We start from the raw sequence: 20011 nt of genomic DNA on the forward strand, positions 1-20011 counted from the left end.
TGGCCCGGCCCGCTGAAAGGCTTGTCCGACAAGCCTTTAAAGAGGCTGTTATGGAGCCAAACGAACCCAGGGAGCTCTAACACATGGCACACATGGCAGTCAATTCGCAGTGTTCTTTTGGCCATATCCTTGCTATCTGCAAGGGCCATGGCCTATCAACTGAACTAAGATCAACCGACATGGGGATGACGGGCCCTTGGAAGACAGCGCGCCACTTCTTGCCTGTCAATTGGCTTCTTGGAAAGGGGGCTTCGGTGATCCTCATGGCTCAAGCTTCGAGATCTTATCTGAGAGACATCAATTCACGAGAATGACTCGGTGAGGGTTGAAATCTGGATACTCCCAAATGCCAAAGCTGGTGGATTATCAGAACATAAACGAGAGCACGCCTGCACTTGTTTGCAAGGATCAACGGACCCAGATGCTCATCAGCGTAGCACTTGTTTCCTCCGCTGATCATTGTACCAGTACGGAATTGCTTAAAAGATAATCCTTGAGTTAGCATAATGGACCTGGGCATCTCCATGTCATTCAGTATCTCGCTATAAGCATCCCGCACAACTTCATTATGCGAAGGGATGGTATAAGCGAGGCTTCCATGAGTCAGGGACCTCTATAATATCTGTGATATCTCCGCTTCATCCTGGCAGCTCGCTAGCAGAGCACGAAGTGTCAAAGACTAGATACATTGAAGCACCACTCGAGAGTAGCTGAGACTAATTAGAGCACATAACATTTTATCATAATGGTGACCAGAAGCATATGTTAAGCAATGCGACCTGCTTGGTAGACCTGGCCAAACCACAAGCGTTTGTTTATACAGTACCTGCATAGAGAATTCGCAGGTGTTCATGTGAGACATTCTTGTGTCATAGTTGTCGATATCCCGCATTCCAATGGGTGATTGACTTTGAGCAAACAAATTGGTAATGATACCCTAGGCTGACTTGGCAGTAATGTCAAAGAAACAGAGGTAAGTGCCACATAGGAGAACTTATAAAGAAGGCCCATGCTTTCTATTGTTCTGATTCAAGTACCTACATAGTAGCCTGCCGATAGCAGCCACACTGGATGTTGTGTTCAGCAGTTTGTCTCTGGACTGCACAAGTTTTCTAAAATTTGAGGGGTCGAGGCATGTACACTCGGCACTTCAAAGGAGCCGCGGATCGAAACATCGGGATAGTTTCCGCAAAAGAATTCAGGGCGGAACTAAAACCCAATGTTGCAAGGTGATTCGAAGATCTTGGGGTAAATATTCCGGCTACATAAATATGAGGAGCAGAACTAACGAAGATAGTCGATAAGAGATGGACACGCGGGACAAAAACGCGGGGATGGAGGCAAGAGAATGAAGAATGCTATTGCTCGATATGCCGAGGCCAGTTGGGTCGACCGGGAGTCGATTACGGGAAGTGCTAGATTCCGTGCAAATGGCGGCTTCATACCTATTGAGCGTGTTCGTTTTCGGAACCCCGCCGGCGCCGGCCGCAATATCTCCTGATTCGACCGCCGTTACTTACCGTTTGATCTTCCGGGCGCCGGCTGCGAGGTCGCTCCATGGAAAGGGAGTGGAAAACACATATCAAGTTCCGAGTTTCCTGTTTGCTTCATTATTCTGTTCCCTTCTGGCTTTTGAGACGTCTGTGCGGTCTAAGTAATCCAGTCCACTACCCTCTTTCTTTTCACGACAAAGAAACACAAACCCGAAAGTGAATTGGACACTTTTACCATCTCCAAAGCGACCTCTGGCTTGAACCCCTGCAATCCCGCAATTGAGCCCCAACAACAAGAAGAACCCCGGCTTTAACGGTTCAATCCGAGCCAACAACCGAGCAAGATAAAGTCTTTACTACTGTGGCATTCCGTAGCTGTTCTGAGTAGCACACACCTTGACCCTTTTGAGGAGGTTTCGTTTCACCCTGCTACGGGTAGGTATTCCCATAATAGCTACGAGTTAACAAGAGTTGGGTTTTGGCTGCTGAGTCGATGGGTTTACGTGGCCAAAGTTCATGATTAGTGCTGATCCTTCAAAGTGTAAGTGCGGTCCAGCAATCTCACCTCGCACGATAAAGGATCCTCGGGTCATCCATTAATCTCCTACTTTTAGCGCGAATTTGTTACTGACAGCGCATCCTTTCTTTTTAGACACTTCACGCCACATCCCACTTTCCTCCTCCTCCCCCGCCTCCTTTCCGGCCGACGAGTATTGGGACAAAAACCTCGACATCTCGTTGAAACTTGGCAGATCCTGATTTTGTCACTGGCATCGTTGGGTTTGCTGGCTCTCTACCTCTTGACCACGAATCCGCCCCAGCGCTTTCGTAGCCATCATGGCTGAACTCGACACTCTAGACATTGTCGTCCTCGGCGTTATCTTCCTCGGAACGGTCGCATACTTTACAAAGGGCAAGCTATGGGGTGTTACCAAGGACCCCTATGCGAATGGCTTCGCTGCCGGCGGCGCTTCTAAGCCGGGTCGCACGAGGAACATCGTTGAGGCGATGGAAGAATCCGGCAAGAACTGTGTTGTCTTCTATGGTTCTCAGACCGGTACTGCTGAAGATTATGCTTCTCGCCTCGCCAAGGAGGGTAAGAGTCGATTCGGACTCAACACCATGATTGCCGATCTTGAGGACTACGATTTCGATAACCTGGATACCGTCCCTAGTGACAACATCGTCATGTTCGTTCTCGCAACTTACGGCGAAGGCGAGCCTACCGATAACGCGGTCGACTTCTATGAATTCATTACCGGTGAGGATGCCAGCTTCAATGAGGGCAATGATCCTCCTTTGGGCAACCTCAACTACGTTGCTTTCGGTCTCGGAAACAACACGTACGAGCACTACAACTCTATGGTCCGCAATGTTAACAAGGCTCTTGAGAAGCTTGGCGCTCACCGCATCGGTGAAGCTGGTGAGGGTGATGATGGTGCTGGTACCATGGAAGAGGATTTCTTGGCCTGGAAGGATCCCATGTGGGAAGCCCTTGCTAAGAAAATGGGACTGGAAGAGCGTGAGGCCGTCTACGAGCCTATCTTTGCCATTAACGAACGCGACGACCTGACTCCTGAAGCCAATGAAGTGTATCTCGGTGAGCCCAACAAGCTGCACCTCGAAGGCACCGCCAAGGGACCATTCAACTCTCACAACCCCTACATTGCCCCTATCGCTGAATCTTACGAGTTGTTCTCTGCCAAGGACAGAAACTGCCTCCACATGGAAATTGACATCAGCGGCTCTAACCTCAAGTACGAGACTGGAGACCATATTGCTATCTGGCCTACCAACCCTGGCGAAGAGGTCAACAAATTCCTGGATATTCTCGACCTCTCCGGCAAGCAGCACAGCGTTGTCACTGTCAAGGCTCTCGAGCCTACCGCCAAGGTTCCTTTCCCCAACCCTACAACCTACGATGCCATTCTGCGATACCACCTCGAGATCTGCGCTCCTGTGTCCCGTCAATTCGTCTCCACTCTCGCCGCTTTCGCTCCCAACGATGATATCAAGGCTGAGATGAACCGCCTTGGCAGCGATAAGGATTATTTCCACGAGAAGACTGGCCCTCATTACTACAACATTGCCCGTTTCCTCGCCAGCGTCAGCAAGGGCGAGAAGTGGACCAAAATCCCCTTCTCTGCCTTCATTGAGGGTCTCACCAAGCTTCAGCCCCGTTACTACTCTATTTCCTCCTCGTCTCTGGTTCAGCCTAAGAAGATCTCCATCACTGCCGTCGTTGAGTCCCAGCAGATTCCCGGCAGAGATGATCCTTTCCGTGGTGTTGCTACAAACTATCTTTTTGCCCTAAAGCAAAAGCAGAACGGCGACCCCAACCCTGCACCTTTCGGTCAGAGCTACGAGCTTACAGGCCCCCGCAACAAGTATGATGGCATCCACGTTCCTGTCCATGTTCGTCACTCCAACTTCAAGCTCCCCTCGGACCCCGGCAAGCCTATCATCATGATTGGTCCTGGTACTGGTGTCGCTCCCTTCCGCGGTTTCGTTCAGGAGCGTGCTAAGCAAGCCCGTGACGGTGTTGAGGTTGGAAAGACACTCTTGTTCTTTGGTTGCCGAAAGTCAACAGAGGATTTCATGTACCAAAAGGAGTGGCAGGTAAGACAACATAGAACTCAATCGTTCGAGGCTTATACTAACTGTTTCTCAGGAATATAAGGAGGCTCTTGGCGATAAGTTTGAGATGATCACCGCCTTTTCTCGAGAGGGCTCCAAGAAGGTGTACGTCCAGCACCGACTTAAGGAGCGATCCAAGGAGGTCAGCGACCTGCTCTCCCAGAAGGCTTATTTCTATGTCTGCGGTGATGCAGCCCACATGGCCCGTGAGGTCAATACCGTCTTGGCACAAATCATTGCCGAGGGACGTGGGGTGTCTGAGGCCAAGGGCGAGGAGATCGTGAAGAACATGAGGTCAGCGAACCAATACCAGGTATGTAGTGACTTTGTTACTCCCTCTCTACTGCACCGAAACCGCATATGCTAACTCAGAATTACAGGAGGATGTTTGGTCATAGAAAATGGGGCGAATGGCATACTAAATTTAAAGTCATCGGCGGCGATGACTCTTCAGGTTTCATGGTTGGTGTTCTGCTCTACTACCACTATGTTCGTGGTGGTGATATTTGACGAGCATACGAAGTAGACTCGAGGGTTTTCTTGCAGCAAATTAGAGGGATGGTGTTAGGATGGCTTGGTACATTGCGGTATATGGTTTGCGGCATCTACATTGTTGTCATCGTTTGTAACCTGTCCAAGAGAGCGTTGGTTATCTGCGTCGTAACAGCCTTTCTGCCACTTAGACACGGACTTGCCGATAGAAGCAAGTTTGTAAATCATTACCTCATGCTACCTTAGTAAAACGAACTAGGTATAAGATGTGAAGAATTAACACTCATGTCTGAAAAGTTGGACTAGAGTGGACATTTGGCTAATGCTACTATCGAGTATATGATGATGAATGAAGACAAACGCTCTAATTCATCCTTTGTATGTGCAGTCATGGATGGGCCAACCCTTGCTGGTATTTGAGGGCGTGTTGATAGGGTATGTGCAAACCATCATACAGGGAGTAAGCCTACCCTGCACCACGGTGTGGATTAGGTCGCTGACACCACTCACGCTGACAGGCTTGGGGATTTTCTCTCCCTTGCATATTGCAATCGTAAAACTTTATCTCTTTCCGTCAGTATGCATGAACGCTAGTTACTATATAGTTGATTCTCATTCGATATAAAATCCAACAACCCGCGACTTGGAAACTAGTCTATGTTATGGCTTTGGAGGATGTCATAAAACGATGCCACGAGGGCCAAACCTGTGCATTTGAGCTATTGAATGAGGTGGACTTTACAAGATGAACGGCTCGAGCAGGAAGCCGAGAGAATTCAAGTACATATTGACTCCTGTTGGTCACAAGGTTGTCACGAAACACTGCAGGGATGCTGATAATTGTACTCATATACTTGAACGTACTTCATTCCGACCACGACAACATATGACAAAGTTGTAGCCAGAACTTCACTCAAGATAACTCCAGCAGACGATCGAGATAGGAAAGACCAGGTATTGAATTTCTTTCAAATCCTCCATGAATATAAGCTCATTTATTTATTTTGGTATATATATATTTAGAAAACCAAGCTCTTTGGCTCACTGATTTGCAAAATCTCCTGTAGAATTTTATAAGTCTTTGTTATTCCAGGGGCTGCAGAACCTGGATACGTAGGATGGCAACATAAAGAAAGAGAAATGGTCGAGATATTCACTTTACGGCCAGTAGCCGTCCCAGGTATTGATTCGAAGTGTGGCCCAGCTGAAACTTGACTAAAAAGAAATTCATCAAACGCATGCACAGCCAATACAAGACAAGCTGAGCGGTTGTTGGAGGTGCAAACTGGACGAATACAAAAGAGCACATGAGAAGCAATATGTGATCTCACAGGCCACACATACTAGACAAATCAAGAGCTAGAAAGCTGATACTCAAATACGAACAAGGATTAGAAAGCATCACAAACATGCAGCTTGCAGTGACATGCATACCTAGGTGTTCATGGAATAGGATGGCGAACATGCACGCCTGGTCTGATAAGATCTTGCATCCTCTTCTGCGAATCAGAGCACGAGACATTGGGAAAATGACCACAACAGAGGCCGATATGTGAGCTCGAACGAGCGGCCAGGAAATGGTTGATTTGGCTCGTGTAGGAGACCTGTTTGTCGCCCTGGAGCCATGCCGCAAAACACCTGCCTAGAGGTATACAGAACACACTCTTATAAAGAGACATCTTGTACACTCTACAATACAGGTGTCTTCGTACTTCAGCTGGGGCCCAAGGCATCTCTCAGCATATACAAGAAAAGGCTTCAGATCCAGAGCATTTCAGCTATCTAGGTACTGACATGGACATATTGACTTTCCGTAACAAGTCTCATTGCTTCTGCGTGTTTATGACCTGGTACACATCTACGAAACACTTACATTAACTACACTAAAAGCCGACTTGAGGAATCCACGCAGGTATGTTGCTTTGATTCAAACTGCTTTCATCAGTCACCACAATAGTCTCTTCCTATTCACTTGCGTTTCACTGGCTCTAATTCGGGTCTTTCCTGCTCCTTGGCTTCATGGGTTTCGACAATGCGTTTCCTTAATCACCGACCTGATGCTCTCCGTGCTGTTCATGCTGATATCTGGAAAGCCTCGGTCCTCGCACGAATTTCACCACTACCTAAGTACCCATCGCTCTGGCACGCATTTGACAGCAGAACAATAGACAGGCAACGTGACTATCAATGCAGATTATTCTAGACCATACATACATAATCGTTCTGATCTTTACCTATAATAACCCTTTTCATTGCCTACCGAGGCCTAATATTGACAAGCTCGTTCTACAAACTTGGGAAGTGCTTCCTTGCAATATCATTGTCTGAAAGTGGCAGACAGGACCTCATTTCGCAGCTCTTGCCAGCTACAACAAATAATTCACCTTCCTAAGATTGACACTGCCAGAAGTCCTGAGGTTGTCAGAGGGTCCGCATTGAATTTCTTTTCTTCCTCTCCTTCTTATTATTCCTCCCCATTGTTCAAGATTCATCCAAATCATCTTTCATCCGACCTTACCATCTTACATACTCATTCGACCTTCTCACTCAACATCAGCAGTGTTTTGGCAACATTTTTTGCGTGGAAATAGGTCTTACTGATAGCATCATTCTTGCCTTTTTCTCAACTGCAGAAGGTCCTTCCTCTTTCATCAGTATACCTCTTTCCGACATCATCATTTTTGTGCACTATTAGGTAGGTGCTTGCTTCATCCTTCCTCTTCCTCCATCTTCCTCTACATCTTCCCTCCTCTCCTCTCTTCCTCTCTTTGTCTTCTTCATCTTCTTTCACAGACCTCATTCAACGCTCCTCATACCTCCAATCTCTTCTGTACTCCATCTTGCACGCTATCGTGGCTAATTTACTTACTCTCGCTTCATCTCAGTCTTGGTACCCCAGAGTTCGTCATCATCGGCTTCTTTCAGCCTGCTTTGTCCATCAACTGCTTGATCATCATTCAAGCCCTTGAGGTATGTTTGCTCCAGATCTTTGCCCTAGTCACTCTGTTTTCACATATTCACTCGTTTCTCTCGCCAATGCAATACAAGGTTGTCAGAATATTGTTCGTCCCATATACTCAGCGTTGGATTCTCTGTTAGAATCCTTGGGAGCATCTTTTCTACTCGTTTACCATGCCCTCTTGTCGTCACCCACACATGCATTTCTCAACTGACAACTTGGATACAGCCAGATTTTCACACATCCACCGATTATTCGCATCTTGCACTGCTTTTTGCAGCCGATCTGTTGCTTGTGAGGTGAGATGTTTCCAGTTCCTCCTCTGGATGTTCAATCTGGTGCAGCATTATTCCTTTTCATCTTCGAGCCCAACCAAGTCCGGGCCTTCATCATCACCAAATGACAAATCGTCTGACACCTGCATAGATATCTCAGTCATACATTCTCATTCAATGGCGACCATGGAACCGACCACTGGTGTGGCACCTTTCCTCTCCAACCAGCCTGATAGGCGACCTCAGCATCTCGCTATACCTGCCTCTACCGATCACAATGCTTTGTTGGGCCACTTTCAGGGGTTGAGCCTTACGGGCATGACTTTGCCTGCTCCCCAGGGTGCTCCCGTTCCTATGCCACCACCCTACATGGTTTCTCCCGATGGACTCATTCTTGCCTCCATGCCAGGTTCCCAGTCGGTTGCCATTAACCACCCAAATGAATCGACCTATCCTGGTTACCAGATAAATGGAGCCTATGCCAACCCATATGCTCTATCCGGTCCGCTCGTCCCCTTCACTCCTGCTCGCGCCAATGCTGGACATCCTCGCGGTGATCGAACTCAGTCCGAAGTTCCTGGCTTGGAGAACCGCCGCGGCTCCTACTCGACCACAGAGTCCGCACCTGCTACCCCCTTCTACGGGAGCTGGCCAAATCGTGAGCATGGTCCACGAGTTCACAGCGATCGATCAGCGTACACAACTCCTTCTCCCCATCAACTCCTCGGCTCTCACCACGTCGAAGCTACGACTAAGACAAAGCCTTCTCCAGTGTCTGATCACGTCCTGGATGAGATTTTGGCAAAGGAACCTGCCATCCCTACGGCAGTTCCTGCAGTTTTCACTCCTGCAGGTCAGATGAAGAGCCTTGAACAAAGCCTCGAAAATCGAATCCCCGGCAACCGCAATGTCTATATCCGTGGCCTTTACCCGACCACCGATGATCAAACCCTCTATCAATTCACTTCCCGTTTTGGTGAAGTCGAGACTTCCAAAGCTATCATTGATACTGCCACCGGTGCGTGCAAAGGGTAAGTTTCGTTGCGCAAACCTTTGAACAAACAATGACTAACAAAGACAAGATTTGGCTTCGCAAAGTTCTTTGACGTTGCTCACTCTGAGATGTGCATTCGCGGATTCCATCGTCTTGGATACGAAGTCGGCTTTGCTAGGGCATGTTCCCCCAACCCATGGATGAGTGTTGAGAAGGGTAAACTGACATTTGTTCAGGAGTCTTTCAACTCTCGTCTCAAGGCTGAGGGCGACGACGACTCTACCAACCTGTACATCTCGAATCTTCCTAAGTCTCTGACAGAGGTGGTACGTTTTGGAAACAATGGCTCAATATTTTCTAAAGCCTCTGACTGCTACTAGGAACTTGGCGCCATTTTCAGGGATTATACCATCTTGTCCAGCAAGATCCTTCGTGATAGTATGGGGAACAGCCGTGGTGTCGGTTTCGCTCGGTAGGTGCGGAGGGCCAAGGATGAGTGTATGTGGCTAACAGAAGTACAGCTTTGAGAACCGAGACATTTGCGATGATGTTATCGAGAGGTTCCATGGTTCGAGTGTTGGCGATGAAGGACTTCTCATGAACATTCGCTACGCTGACACTCCAGCTCAGAAGGAGTTGAAGCGAGTCACCGCTGAGCGTCGCCAGTTCCGAACGAACGAGTACAACATCGGAGCCTACGGCACTCCCCTCGTCGGCTATGGTGGCTCCATGTACCCTCACCACGCCCAGAACCGACGAGTAGCCATCCCTATCACCCGGCCGTAAGTTCTAATGCACATTGTTTTCTCACATGAGTTGACATTTTCCCGGTCCCATGCCCCCGGCTCCCTTTGTGTCCGATACCAACAATGAGACTCGACGCCTGGCTTCTCAGCGTCAATCCATTGGGTATGAGACAGGGTTGTCCTGAGGTTCTGTGACTTTCTTCTAACCCTTGGTATAGGACAGCTGCTATCGGGAGCACCGATGAAGTGATTGCCACACCCGCCTCATCCGAATGCGACGAGAACGCCACCGTTCACGTAGATGCAATGGTGGCTGGCTCATCCTTCGATGCGTCCCCTTCAATCAAGAAGGACATCAAGAAGGACGTAAAGAGGGAGATCCAGAAGGAGGTCTAAGGTCTCGAACTGCCAACAGTTGAAATGGATTCTATCTGGCTGGTGACGCCGGAACCCGCGCTTTCATTTATCATTTGTCTCTAGTTTTCCCCCGTCTTCTTGGAGTGTTTGGCTCAAGCATCGACAGTGTAGCCATCGCGGAACATCTTATGGTCTGGGGTAGCTGTTACACTCGAGGAATTCATGCCATGATATGATGTCATGAGCTTTTGTAGTTTAGATTCGGGGGCATTCGTGCCATAAAAGTCAGAGGAGGGCGTTTAGAGAGAATTTTCTTAATGTCATAGAATTCCTTCAGTTATTTTGAGTCGCAGATTTGTTGTGAACGAAGATATGCTTGGCATGACCTTAGTAAGCCTTCTAAGATATGGGTATCATTGTATTTCATTCATACTGTCAGTTTTGACATACTATCCTCTACCATATCCTCCTTTGAAGCCATAGCATCGTCACCAAGCAGACCGCCTGATACCTGGCCATCATGAGGGTGATCTGTGTTATCTGCATCACTGTTTTCACTTTCTTCGTCTTCGTCATTGTCGTCATCTTCATCTTCATCGTCTTCATCCCCACTATGTTGAGCCGCTTGATCCCCCTTCTCCTTGATAGCAGCCTCAAGATCTTTCAACATCCTTTTTGTAAAGCCAGAAGCCTCTACTGTAGCGTCGAGTCGTTTCACGCCATCCTTCCCCACTGTCTTTTTCGCATGCCTGAAAAAGGGGCCGGGTTCTGTTGGAACAAAGTGAAATCTGCGCTCAAAGAAGCGCTTGATGCAGTTCACGTCTCGATCAAAGTACATCTCGGCATTTTGATGTTCCATGGAAATCATTTGGGGGAAGTCGATGATGACAGGCTCGAGTGTAAGGGCCTCCTCTCCATCCTCAGATTTGGTAACGTTCTCCTTGATCAAGATGTTGAATTCATTGAAATCACCATGAATCAGTCCTTGTTTGGCGAGTCGGAGGATCAAAGCAATGAGATCAGCATACAAAGATGCCGGATCAGGAACCTCCGCTATCTGTCGGAGAGGGAAAGCGTCTATTAACGACATGACAATTGTGTGCCGTGATTGTGCGATGGGCTCGGGGACGGGGAAGCCTTCTTCACGTAGAGCCTTCATGAAAGCAAATTCTTTCATGGCAGCGAGCCGTGAAAGATACATCCATGATCCAGATTGTCGATTCTTAAGGTAGTCTCGATTCGATTTGACGGTTCGGAAAGAAATTCGGCCCAGTCGATGGATTTTGAGGACTCGTTGGGTGCCGCTATGATCTGCCACAACCATAATATCACTCTCTTTACCCACACCAATTCTGTCTCCTACACTATAGACATCCTTTTTCTTGGCATAGGTGTGAAGTGCAAGGTAATCGAGTCCACCATACGTGAGTCGATATCCATCATATTTTGCCTCCTTCACACGCGCAATGAGACCGACTTTAGCGAGGGCTGAGATACTCTTATGAACGCTTCCGGCACCACCACGAAGGCGTGAAATCTTTTCGATCAATGATGTTGGTACAAGTTCGTGGTTCTTGCTTCCCATTTCGACCTATAATTGGTTTAAGTCTTGTGTCTAATCATGATGGCCAGGGCGTATGCATACTGCTGTCAAAACTCGCCAATCCTCAGAGGCGAGGTGGCGCATTGCCCGTGTATCTAACTTCATGATGGGCCGCTGTTCTAGAGAGTCCCAGGAGAAATGCTTGAACCTCTATCTCAAGGATTTGTTGAAAACTGATGTTTTTTGTTGTTGGTGTTGGAGGGGTTGATGTTGTATGGTGGGGTTATTTTTTCTTGAAGATCTTATCGCTCGTTATCAAAAGTCTGCGTTCTTGGCAATGTGGGTCTTATTGTGCCGGCTTGCACGTGATGAGGCTGGGGCCAGCCAGGCGGCAGCGCTTCGCGTAACCCAGCAGAGCTACCGCTACCTACAGCAAAGCACCTTGAGCTTAGCCAAGCAGCCTCCATCACTTTCCATCCACAGCAACCCACGACCACGATACCACAACACTCAACCCTGACACGCCGCGATCACTGAGGACACAGCTCAGGCTCGCATAGTAGTTTACTTTTCTGTCTTTTTTCCCTGCCAATCTGTTCAGTGGACTCTACCAGGCGCCTAGGCCTACGACATCAACATGGCTCAAGACAGCGAGGTGCCCAAGGCGGCCGACAAGGGCAAGGGCAAGGCCGTCGACGATGCGAAGAAAGACAAGCAGCAGGCAAATGGAAAGAAAGAGGACGAGAAGATTGAGAGTATGAGGCCCTGCCGTTTGCATGAAATGATGTACTGATTAGGGACCCAGCTGCTGAGGAGGAGCTCAACGAGGAGGACCAACAACTGAAGAATGAGCTTGAATTACTGGTCGAGCGCTTGACCGTAAGTTTATGCGCAAGCAACCCCTTTGTGCAGTGGTCTAAACGACATACAGGAGCCAAACACGGAGCTCTACAAGCCCGCCCTTGAAGCTATGAAGAACCTGATAAAGACGTCGACGTCATCCATGACAGCAGTTCCAAAGCCCCTCAAATTCCTACGACCACATTACGAGTCCTTGACGAAACTTTTCGAGCAGTGGCCCGAGGGCGAAGACAGGACCTCGTTGGCGGATGTTCTCTCCGTCATCGGTATGACGTTTTCAGATGAAGACCGACAAGACACACTGTTTTACAGACTTCAAGCGCCTTCATCTGATATCAGCTCGTGGGGCCACGAGTATACCAGACATCTCGCGCTTGAGATCGGAGAAGTGTATGGAAAGCGAATCGCAAATGACGAGTCCACCAAGGACCTGATCGATCTGGCACTTGTTTTGATCCCCCTCTTCCTCAAGAGCAACGCCGAGGCCGATGCAGTGGATCTTATGAGCGAACTTGAAATTATTGAGGAAATGCCCAAGTTCGTGGACGAAAACACATACGCTCGTGTATGCTTGTACATGTCTTCGATGGTTAACCTCCTTACCTACCCCGACAATGAGACTTTTCTCAAGACCGCACACGACATCTACATGGAATACAAGCAGTTTGCGCAGGCCATGGTCCTTGCAATTCGACTTCACGATTACGAACTCATCAAGTCCGATTTCGACAAGGCTGAAGACCCTGCCCTTCAGAAGCAGCTCGCGTTTCTGACTGCCCGGCAAAGGATAGCCCTTGATGTTGATGACCAGTCAGAAGAGAACACTGCCCTTGTGGAGTCCCTCGGCAACCTGAAGCTGTCGGAACATTTCAAGTCGCTGGGCAAGGAGCTCAACATCCTGGAGCCAAAGACTACCGAGGATATCTACAAGAGCCATCTGGAGAGCAGTCGAGTTGCAGGAATGACCAACCTGGACTCTGCTCGGCATAACCTTGCAGCGGCATTCGTCAATGCTTTTGTGAATGCTGGTTTCGGTAACGATAAGATGATGCTCGTGGACGGTGAGAAGGAGACATGGGTCTGGAAGACCAAAGCCGATGGCATGATGTCCACCGTCGCCTCCATGGGCACTCTTTTGATGTGGGATATCGAGAATGGGCTTGACAAGATCGATAAGTATACGTACTCTTCAGAGACAGAGATTTCGGCTGGCGCAATGCTTGCTATTGGAATTATGAATTCGGGCGTAGTAATGGATTCGGATCCAGCCATTGCCCTGTTGGCTGATGGGGACAAGCTTTACCATCCCAACCCCCTTGTCAGGACTGCCTGCATCATGGGTCTTGGACTTGCTTATGCCGGATCTAACAAGGAGGACGTTCTCGAGCACTTGCTACCTATGATCTCTGATGCTAGTGTTGATATGCAGATTTCGGCAATGGCTGCTTTATCCTGCGGTCTTATCTTCACTGGGTCTTCTCACCCGGAAATCAGCGAGGCCATTGTCACTACTCTAATGGACGACGATCGCAAAAACCAACTGACTGACAAGTGGACACGATTCTTGGCTCTTGGTTTAGGTCTTCTCTTCTTTGGCCGACAAGAAGAAGTTGATGTTATCCTCGAAACCCTGAAGGCTATCGAGCATCCTATGGCCAAGTCGACCGCTGTCATGGCTGAGATTTGCGCGTGGGCCGGAACTGGTGCTGTCCTTAAGATCCAGGAGCTTCTCCATATCTGCAATGAGCATCAAGAAGAGTCTGAAGAGAAGAGGGGCGACGAACTTCTACAGGCATACGCGGTGATTGGTATTGCACTTGTGGCTATGGGTGAAGACATTGGCCAAGAAATGGTCCTGCGACAGTTCGGTCATCTCATGCACTACGGCGAGGCCAACATTCGAAAAGCTGTGCCCCTTGCCATGGGTCTCATTAGCCCCAGCAACCCTCAAATGAAGGTGTATGATACCCTCTCAAGATACAGCCACGACAATGATCCTGAGGTTGCTATCAACGCCATCTTTGCCATGGGTCTTCTGGGTGCAGGCACCAACAACGCCCGATTAGCTCAGCTGCTTCGACAACTCGCCAGTTACTACCACCGTGACCAGGATGCTCTTTTTATGGTGCGAATCGCCCAGGGTCTCCTCCACATGGGTAAGGGTACTCTGTCAATCAGTCCCTTCCACACAGATCGTCAGGTTCTGTCCCGTGTAGCGGCCGCTGGTCTGCTTGCTACTCTTGTCGCTATGATTGAGCCCAAGGAGTTTATCACCGGCCAGTCACATTACCTCCTCTACTTCCTTGTCACGGCTATGCACCCCCGCTTCCTTGTTACCTTGGACGAAGACCTCAAGCCTCTCAAGGTCAACGTCCGCGTGGGTCAAGCCGTCGATGTCGTTGGCCAAGCTGGTCGTCCCAAGACAATCACTGGTTGGCAAACTCAGAGCACACCTGTGGTGCTCGGATATGGTGAGCGAGCAGAGCTGGAAGATGAGGAGTATATCAGCCTCAACAGCACTCTAGAAGGCTTGGTAATTTTGCGGAAGGTAAGTTGCACAACGTTCAACAAACTATCCACACGTGCTGACTCAAACTTGTAGAACCCTGAATGGGAAGCTGAGAAATAGACGGTTTGAACTTGTTATTAGCATGGTTCTGGTTTCTAAAACCAGGCAAGTTACAACGCCAGACTTAATTACACTGTATTCTATGGTAATCTGCCGTAAGCGCAGTAAAGAAGCGGGTGGGAATAGGCATTATGGTAGACGGAGAAACCAAGTTTCGAGTTTTATCTTGGTCCAAAAGCAACGTGCTATGTCAATTGATGCTGAACCGAAACTGCCCATACTGTAGCCAAAGCTGATGCTACCTTTTGAATCAATGTAAACAAACCACGCCTTTGTAATAATGCCAATCGTAGCCGTCCATGCTGTCTATCATTGTGGCCCTCATAATGAGGACAAGAATCTATATGCAGTATTTTCCAAAAAGAAATCCTTTTTTCCCTATGTCCTCGACTTTTTACCATGTTTTGGGCCCGAAGCGCTCACCTTCCGGGAGGGTATTATATGAGCATGCTTGCCAGTCACAACCCTGCTTGTACACTTCAGTGCCCCACCACTTGAGATTCTTTGCAAGTCCAGGGTAGATGAAGCCGAAAAAGACAACTACTATACCAAAGGCAAGCCCAGAATCGAGGGCGGCGCTCAAGGTCATGGTGTACTTGCTCCACCAGGCATTGTGGCGGTTCTTGATAAGATAGTTGAAGACGTAGCATACAAGTACCCAGACGGAGAAGTTGAGGCCTGTTGCAGGAGGTATCCAGGACATGGCGCCGAAGATAACAGGAAGGTTGACCTTGCGGAGAATACTGGAGCGGTGACGTCGACAGTAAAGCCACAGGGGAATGGGGAGGAGAGCGCCAAGGGGGAAGAACCAGACCAGGGAACGATATATGGCCTTCGGACCAAAGAATTCGTTAGGTCCGACAACACCCCACAGAATGGAGCCATTGAAGTGGACTCTTGCAATGGGACAGGTGAATCCATTGAGAGCTTCTGAAGTGCAAATGCCTTTGATGTTTGCGAACATCCAGTTGAGCACTCCAATCTGAGTTAGCGACGAGACAAGTGTCGCGACGATCTGAACAAGGAAGAGGATGCGAGGAGGAATCTTCATGTAGTGGCCGAGTTTAAGATCAGAAGCGAATTTGATGCCTTGCGCTGATGAGATGTAGCCGTATGTAACGAAAACCATATTTGCGATGGGGCGACCAGGGAACACAACACCGCAGATGAGTTGACAGATGAGATAGATGCTGCTATGTTGGTTTGTGACAGCCATAATGATGCCATTGGGGATGAAAAACAGGGCTCCGAGACCAAGTGCGAGAAGTAGGCCATACCAGGGCAAATGGACAGGATAGCTAGACCAGTTAGCAAGGGAAGACATCTGAAAAAGCTTGAGCGCAGACTTACTATTCGACAACAAAGATGCCAATGGCAGTCATGGAGAGAAACGTGATTAGATACCAACTCAGGGGGGCGTCCTTGTATCTCTTCATGAGTTTGCTGTGGATATCTTCGCGGCTAATAATTCCATCTACATGAGAAGTGGATGTTGACATGCGCCTCTGGTCCTCGTCGAACGATTGTCGTGGTAAAGGCCCAGGAGAATCCGCTACCGGTTCATACTTCGGCTGCCCATCCTCGCGAGCCTCCTCAAGTGCTCGTTTCCAGGACCTCCATATATCCTGACCATGCCAACAGGCAGTATGCGTTAGAAGAGCAGCCAGACCAGCGAATTGAACACCATAACTCAACACGTATGTGATTGGCAAGAACACTCTGCTGTAGCTCTGATAGGCCTCTCGGTCAAAGAGAAAATCAGGTGTGAGAATCTTGCTGACATCGTAGACCTTGCCCGTGTTGTCGAAAACAGCAGCTGAAAGAATTGGCATGTATGATGAGAAGAGAACGTTGGTGTAGTAGAGAATAGGTGCAATAATCCACATTACCACAGCTAAACCTCCGATAACATTCATAGCAGCCCAGAATGGGACAAGTAAAGGTGAGCCAACGTAGGTGACTTGCGCCCAGTCAAAGGTCAGGGGAAAGAGCCCAAGACCGGAGGAGACGCCGAACAGGTTTGCAATAACGACATTTTTGGGCGCAAACCAGGTAATGACGTTGAAATAGCTAAGTGCTGGCATAAGTAGTCCGGGGAGAAAATAGAAGAGGAAGGATATAGTCCAGACGATGTAGAAGAATTTCCACCTGCTAATGGTCCAGCCCCCGGCAGGTTTGTTCTCCTGTTTGTGAAGCGTCGAGAACATGGCTGCCGACATAAGAGTCCCCGGCCAGATCATTCCACTGGGTCGAACAAGGAAGCGGCGTGTTAGACCTGCAAAGCCATAACCGAGAATCTGGGTGGATATAGTGAGAAGAAGCTGGTACACGATAGGGGCTTCCTGGTTGTAGAACTGAGTCTGCTCAACAATAACATCTGTCGCAAAGGCGAAGCCAAATGCGACATTGCTGCTGACATAGACGCAAGTATGTTCTTTTTCGTTCCAACGACCTTGCGCTAACCATCTCCTCCAACGCGTGCGTCTCTTGATCTTATGCGACCCATGCGCATCGTCACTGACAGAAGTCGTCCGTACACCATCGATAAACTCCTCCTCGGGGTCATAAGGTCGCTTTAGCACAAAATCCCACAAATGTCCAAGAGGATGGACGAGCAATAAGGCAATAACTGGAGTAATGGCAACACTAGGGTATCTTAAAGAGAAGAACAGATTGGTCGAAGAGCCTAGAACGGCGAAAATGACAGAGAGACACCACATGCGTGGCGTATTTATGGAGAGAGTGGTATTGTCTGTAGGCGGAACGGACGCGCGAACAGCCTCGTGAGGTGAGTTTTCTTGATGTTCAGAATCTGATGCGGCCGAAGAAGCGTCATCCAGCAGTGCCCCATCTTCGGACAAGTCGTCCTTCATGCTACCCTCGAGAACACCAGTATGCGTAGGTTCGGTAATGCCCAGGCGGCCTTCGAGACCCGAGACTAGGACGGCGCCATCGATCTCTTCGGATAACCTCGAGGAGGATTTCTTGCCAAGGATGGAGCGGTGCGAGGTCTCGCTGCGCTGCGCATCCGGAACGTGACGAAGCTGGTGGGAATCGGGATCCCAGCGATCACTACCAGCGGGTGAATTATTGCGACTGGGTGTTAGTGAGACCGAACCGTAGGGAGCAGCGTCGGAGCGAGCGGCGGCGGAGCGCAAGAAGGGTGTCTTCTTGGAAGCCATGTCTATAGTGTCGTCTATGGGTTGAGGAATGGCATCTAGACTATCGTCGGAATCGATATGATCAGGAGGCTGCGCCGCATCTTGATTATCAACGAGAACCGATGGAGGAGCAGCTGAGGTTGGAGCTGAAGCGTGCGTAGAAGTAGATGCAGATGCAGGTGTAGATGCAAATGCAGCTGGGGTAGCAGCGGTAGTTAATGATGGAGGAGGTATATGAGAGGCCGGAGCCTGATACGGCAAGACATGGCCCTTGGCTTGGACTGGGTGTGAGGGTGAGACAGTCACGGTGGACCTGGCAGAGGATGAGGATGCAGACGTGGATGCGGATGTTAGGGGCTGAAGGGCGACGTCCTGGCGGAGTGGAGGGGAATCACCAGCAACCCTGTCTCCAACCCTCTCTGCCAGGGACGAAGACGCTGAAGATTGGCGGCTTAGGCTTCGTTTGCTGGAAGAGATGGAGGCCGAGGATGAGTTGGTGGTGTGTTTACCCATGGCGGGGGCGTGTATCGTGTATCAATATCTGGCTACCTTACCTATGGATATGATATCCACACTATCGTTGACTAACAAGCCAAGCCAGCATGAACGAAATAGCGGCTTAGGAGGGGCGTGATCGAATGGGCTCCAGCTCTCATCGACCTGGCGTGTGGCATTGCCTTGTAATGGTATGGAGCAGCATCAAAAGGGCCCTGATACCATAAGAGAATGTGGTTAGAGGGGCCGTCCGCTAGCAAAGTGCCTCAGAAGGATCCAATTGTCAACAGGTGGATGTCATTAATGACAAAAAAGTATATACAAAGGCAGTGATAGGTAGAGAGACATAAAAAAGCAAAGGCTACGGCGCGTTACGGGAATGCCCATCAAGCAAGCAAGAGCTTTTGGAGAAGACAGCCCTGTCTTTACGCGTGGGGAGTTCAAGGGTTTTGAGTGGGTGGTGACCAGGATGAAGCGGATGACTAGGGGAGTCGGTGACGGGATGACGGCAATCTACTGAGGCAAGACAATACATTGAGCGTTGTGCATTTTGCATAAGTTAATAGTAGGCAGCTCGGGCAATGTCTATGGGTATGATTCAGAGAGTATGCGGTGTATGAGAAGAATAGACCACATGAGCACTGATATTGGTGCTGAAAACACTATTGATAGTTGCATTACTTGCTAACAACGCTTCATTTGAAGGTGCCAGGAATGAAAACTATCCAATTGCAATTCACAAATAATTGGGAAGCCAAGTGCCATTCCACAAGAGGGCACCCAGATCTTTGCCAAAATGAATGAATGGCTGTCTTCCATCTCACATGTTTATTGGGTACCAGGCAATTTGTTTATCAGTTTCATACAGCAGGGCAGTTCTGGGAGTTGTTGGTGCCATATACCAAATCAGACACATAAGGTACTCACAGCCTTAAAGTGGCTGCAGCATACTGGTGTTTCACGAACCACAGAGATGCTTTTGATCTCTATCTTTCCTCATTCTCAGTCATATAAACCCTCGTTCCCGTCTCCAAGACGCACTGAGCACCAAGCACCTCATCGTCACAGCCGGCAGCAAACAAGCGGGCCGAACCAAAACCCCTGACGTCCCCATCTCGGCTACAGGCTACAGGGAACGTTCAAATTTCTGAGGATGGTTGATGGATCTGATTAGATAACACCCGAAAGATGTGATCACAATCACAAACCAAATGCCTGTGTGTTCCAATGGTACCCTGGCTGTCCTCTGTCTGGCCTGTTTGGCGGCCCTTTTTGACCCTGTCTCTGTCACTATCAGAGCATCTAGGAACCGTTCCTGACACCTTGATGATCCAGATAGATAGCTCAAAAGCCTAAGAACCTTACGTTA

At 49.0% G+C, this 20011-nt stretch overlaps 5 protein-coding genes across 13 annotated transcripts; 3 read left to right on the top strand and 2 right to left on the bottom strand.

The window, feature by feature from the left end:
• Positions 1-78: 78 nt before the first annotated feature.
• FOIG_11882 (NADPH-cytochrome P450 reductase) lies at positions 79-4982 on the top strand. Of its 8 annotated transcripts, none has more exons than XM_031212530.1 (5): positions 79-1248; positions 1298-2034; positions 2146-4112; positions 4165-4443; positions 4511-4982. In XM_031212530.1, exons 3-5 carry the CDS (start codon positions 2331-2333, stop codon positions 4526-4528), a joined length of 2079 nt encoding a protein of 692 aa, XP_031057924.1. In that variant the 5' UTR covers positions 79-1248; positions 1298-2034; positions 2146-2330; the 3' UTR covers positions 4529-4982. The 8 variants fall into 8 exon arrangements, with proteins under 8 accessions (XP_031057924.1, XP_031057922.1, XP_031057923.1 ...); XM_031212532.1 differs by having other exon boundaries at positions 940-1248; positions 1298-1928; positions 2034-4112; positions 4511-4948; XM_031212528.1 differs by having other exon boundaries at positions 79-2034; positions 4511-4958.
• Positions 4983-8042: 3060 nt separating this feature from the next.
• Positions 8043-9992, top strand: FOIG_11883 (uncharacterized protein; the record flags this gene model as incomplete). The annotated part of the gene is made up of 5 exons (XM_031212535.1): positions 8043-8887; positions 8939-9176; positions 9231-9322; positions 9372-9632; positions 9815-9992. The coding sequence occupies 5 exons, from the start codon at positions 8043-8045 to the stop codon at positions 9990-9992; spliced, it is 1614 nt and encodes a 537-aa protein (XP_031057929.1).
• Positions 9993-10271: 279 nt separating this feature from the next.
• Positions 10272-11823, bottom strand: FOIG_11884 (Atypical/RIO/RIO2 protein kinase). The gene is made up of 2 exons (XM_031212536.1): positions 11599-11823; positions 10272-11544 (listed from the first exon to the last, which is right to left on the bottom strand). The coding sequence occupies exons 1-2, from the start codon at positions 11659-11661 to the stop codon at positions 10381-10383; spliced, it is 1227 nt and encodes a 408-aa protein (XP_031057930.1). The 5' UTR covers positions 11662-11823; the 3' UTR covers positions 10272-10380.
• A 102-nt stretch (positions 11824-11925) lies between these two features.
• FOIG_11885 (26S proteasome regulatory subunit rpn-1) lies at positions 11926-18989 on the top strand. 2 transcript variants are annotated; one of them, XM_031212538.1, is made up of 4 exons: positions 11926-12251; positions 12302-12375; positions 12428-14905; positions 14960-18989. In XM_031212538.1, the coding sequence occupies exons 1-4, from the start codon at positions 12134-12136 to the stop codon at positions 14984-14986; spliced, it is 2697 nt and encodes an 898-aa protein (XP_031057932.1). In that variant the 5' UTR covers positions 11926-12133; the 3' UTR covers positions 14987-18989. The 2 variants fall into 2 exon arrangements, with proteins under 2 accessions (XP_031057932.1, XP_031057931.1); XM_031212537.1 differs by having other exon boundaries at positions 11938-12251; positions 12428-14963.
• Positions 14940-19060, bottom strand: FOIG_11886 (uncharacterized protein). The gene is made up of 2 exons (XM_031212539.1): positions 16337-19060; positions 14940-16284 (listed from the first exon to the last, which is right to left on the bottom strand). Exons 1-2 carry the CDS (start codon positions 18658-18660, stop codon positions 15381-15383), a joined length of 3228 nt encoding a protein of 1075 aa, XP_031057933.1. The 5' UTR covers positions 18661-19060; the 3' UTR covers positions 14940-15380.
• Between the last annotated feature and the right edge of the window lie 951 nt (positions 19061-20011).

Source organism: Fusarium odoratissimum (genome assembly GCF_000260195.1).
Source record: "Fusarium odoratissimum NRRL 54006 unplaced genomic scaffold supercont1.23, whole genome shotgun sequence".
NCBI classification, from domain to species: Eukaryota; Fungi; Ascomycota; class Sordariomycetes; order Hypocreales; family Nectriaceae; genus Fusarium; species Fusarium odoratissimum.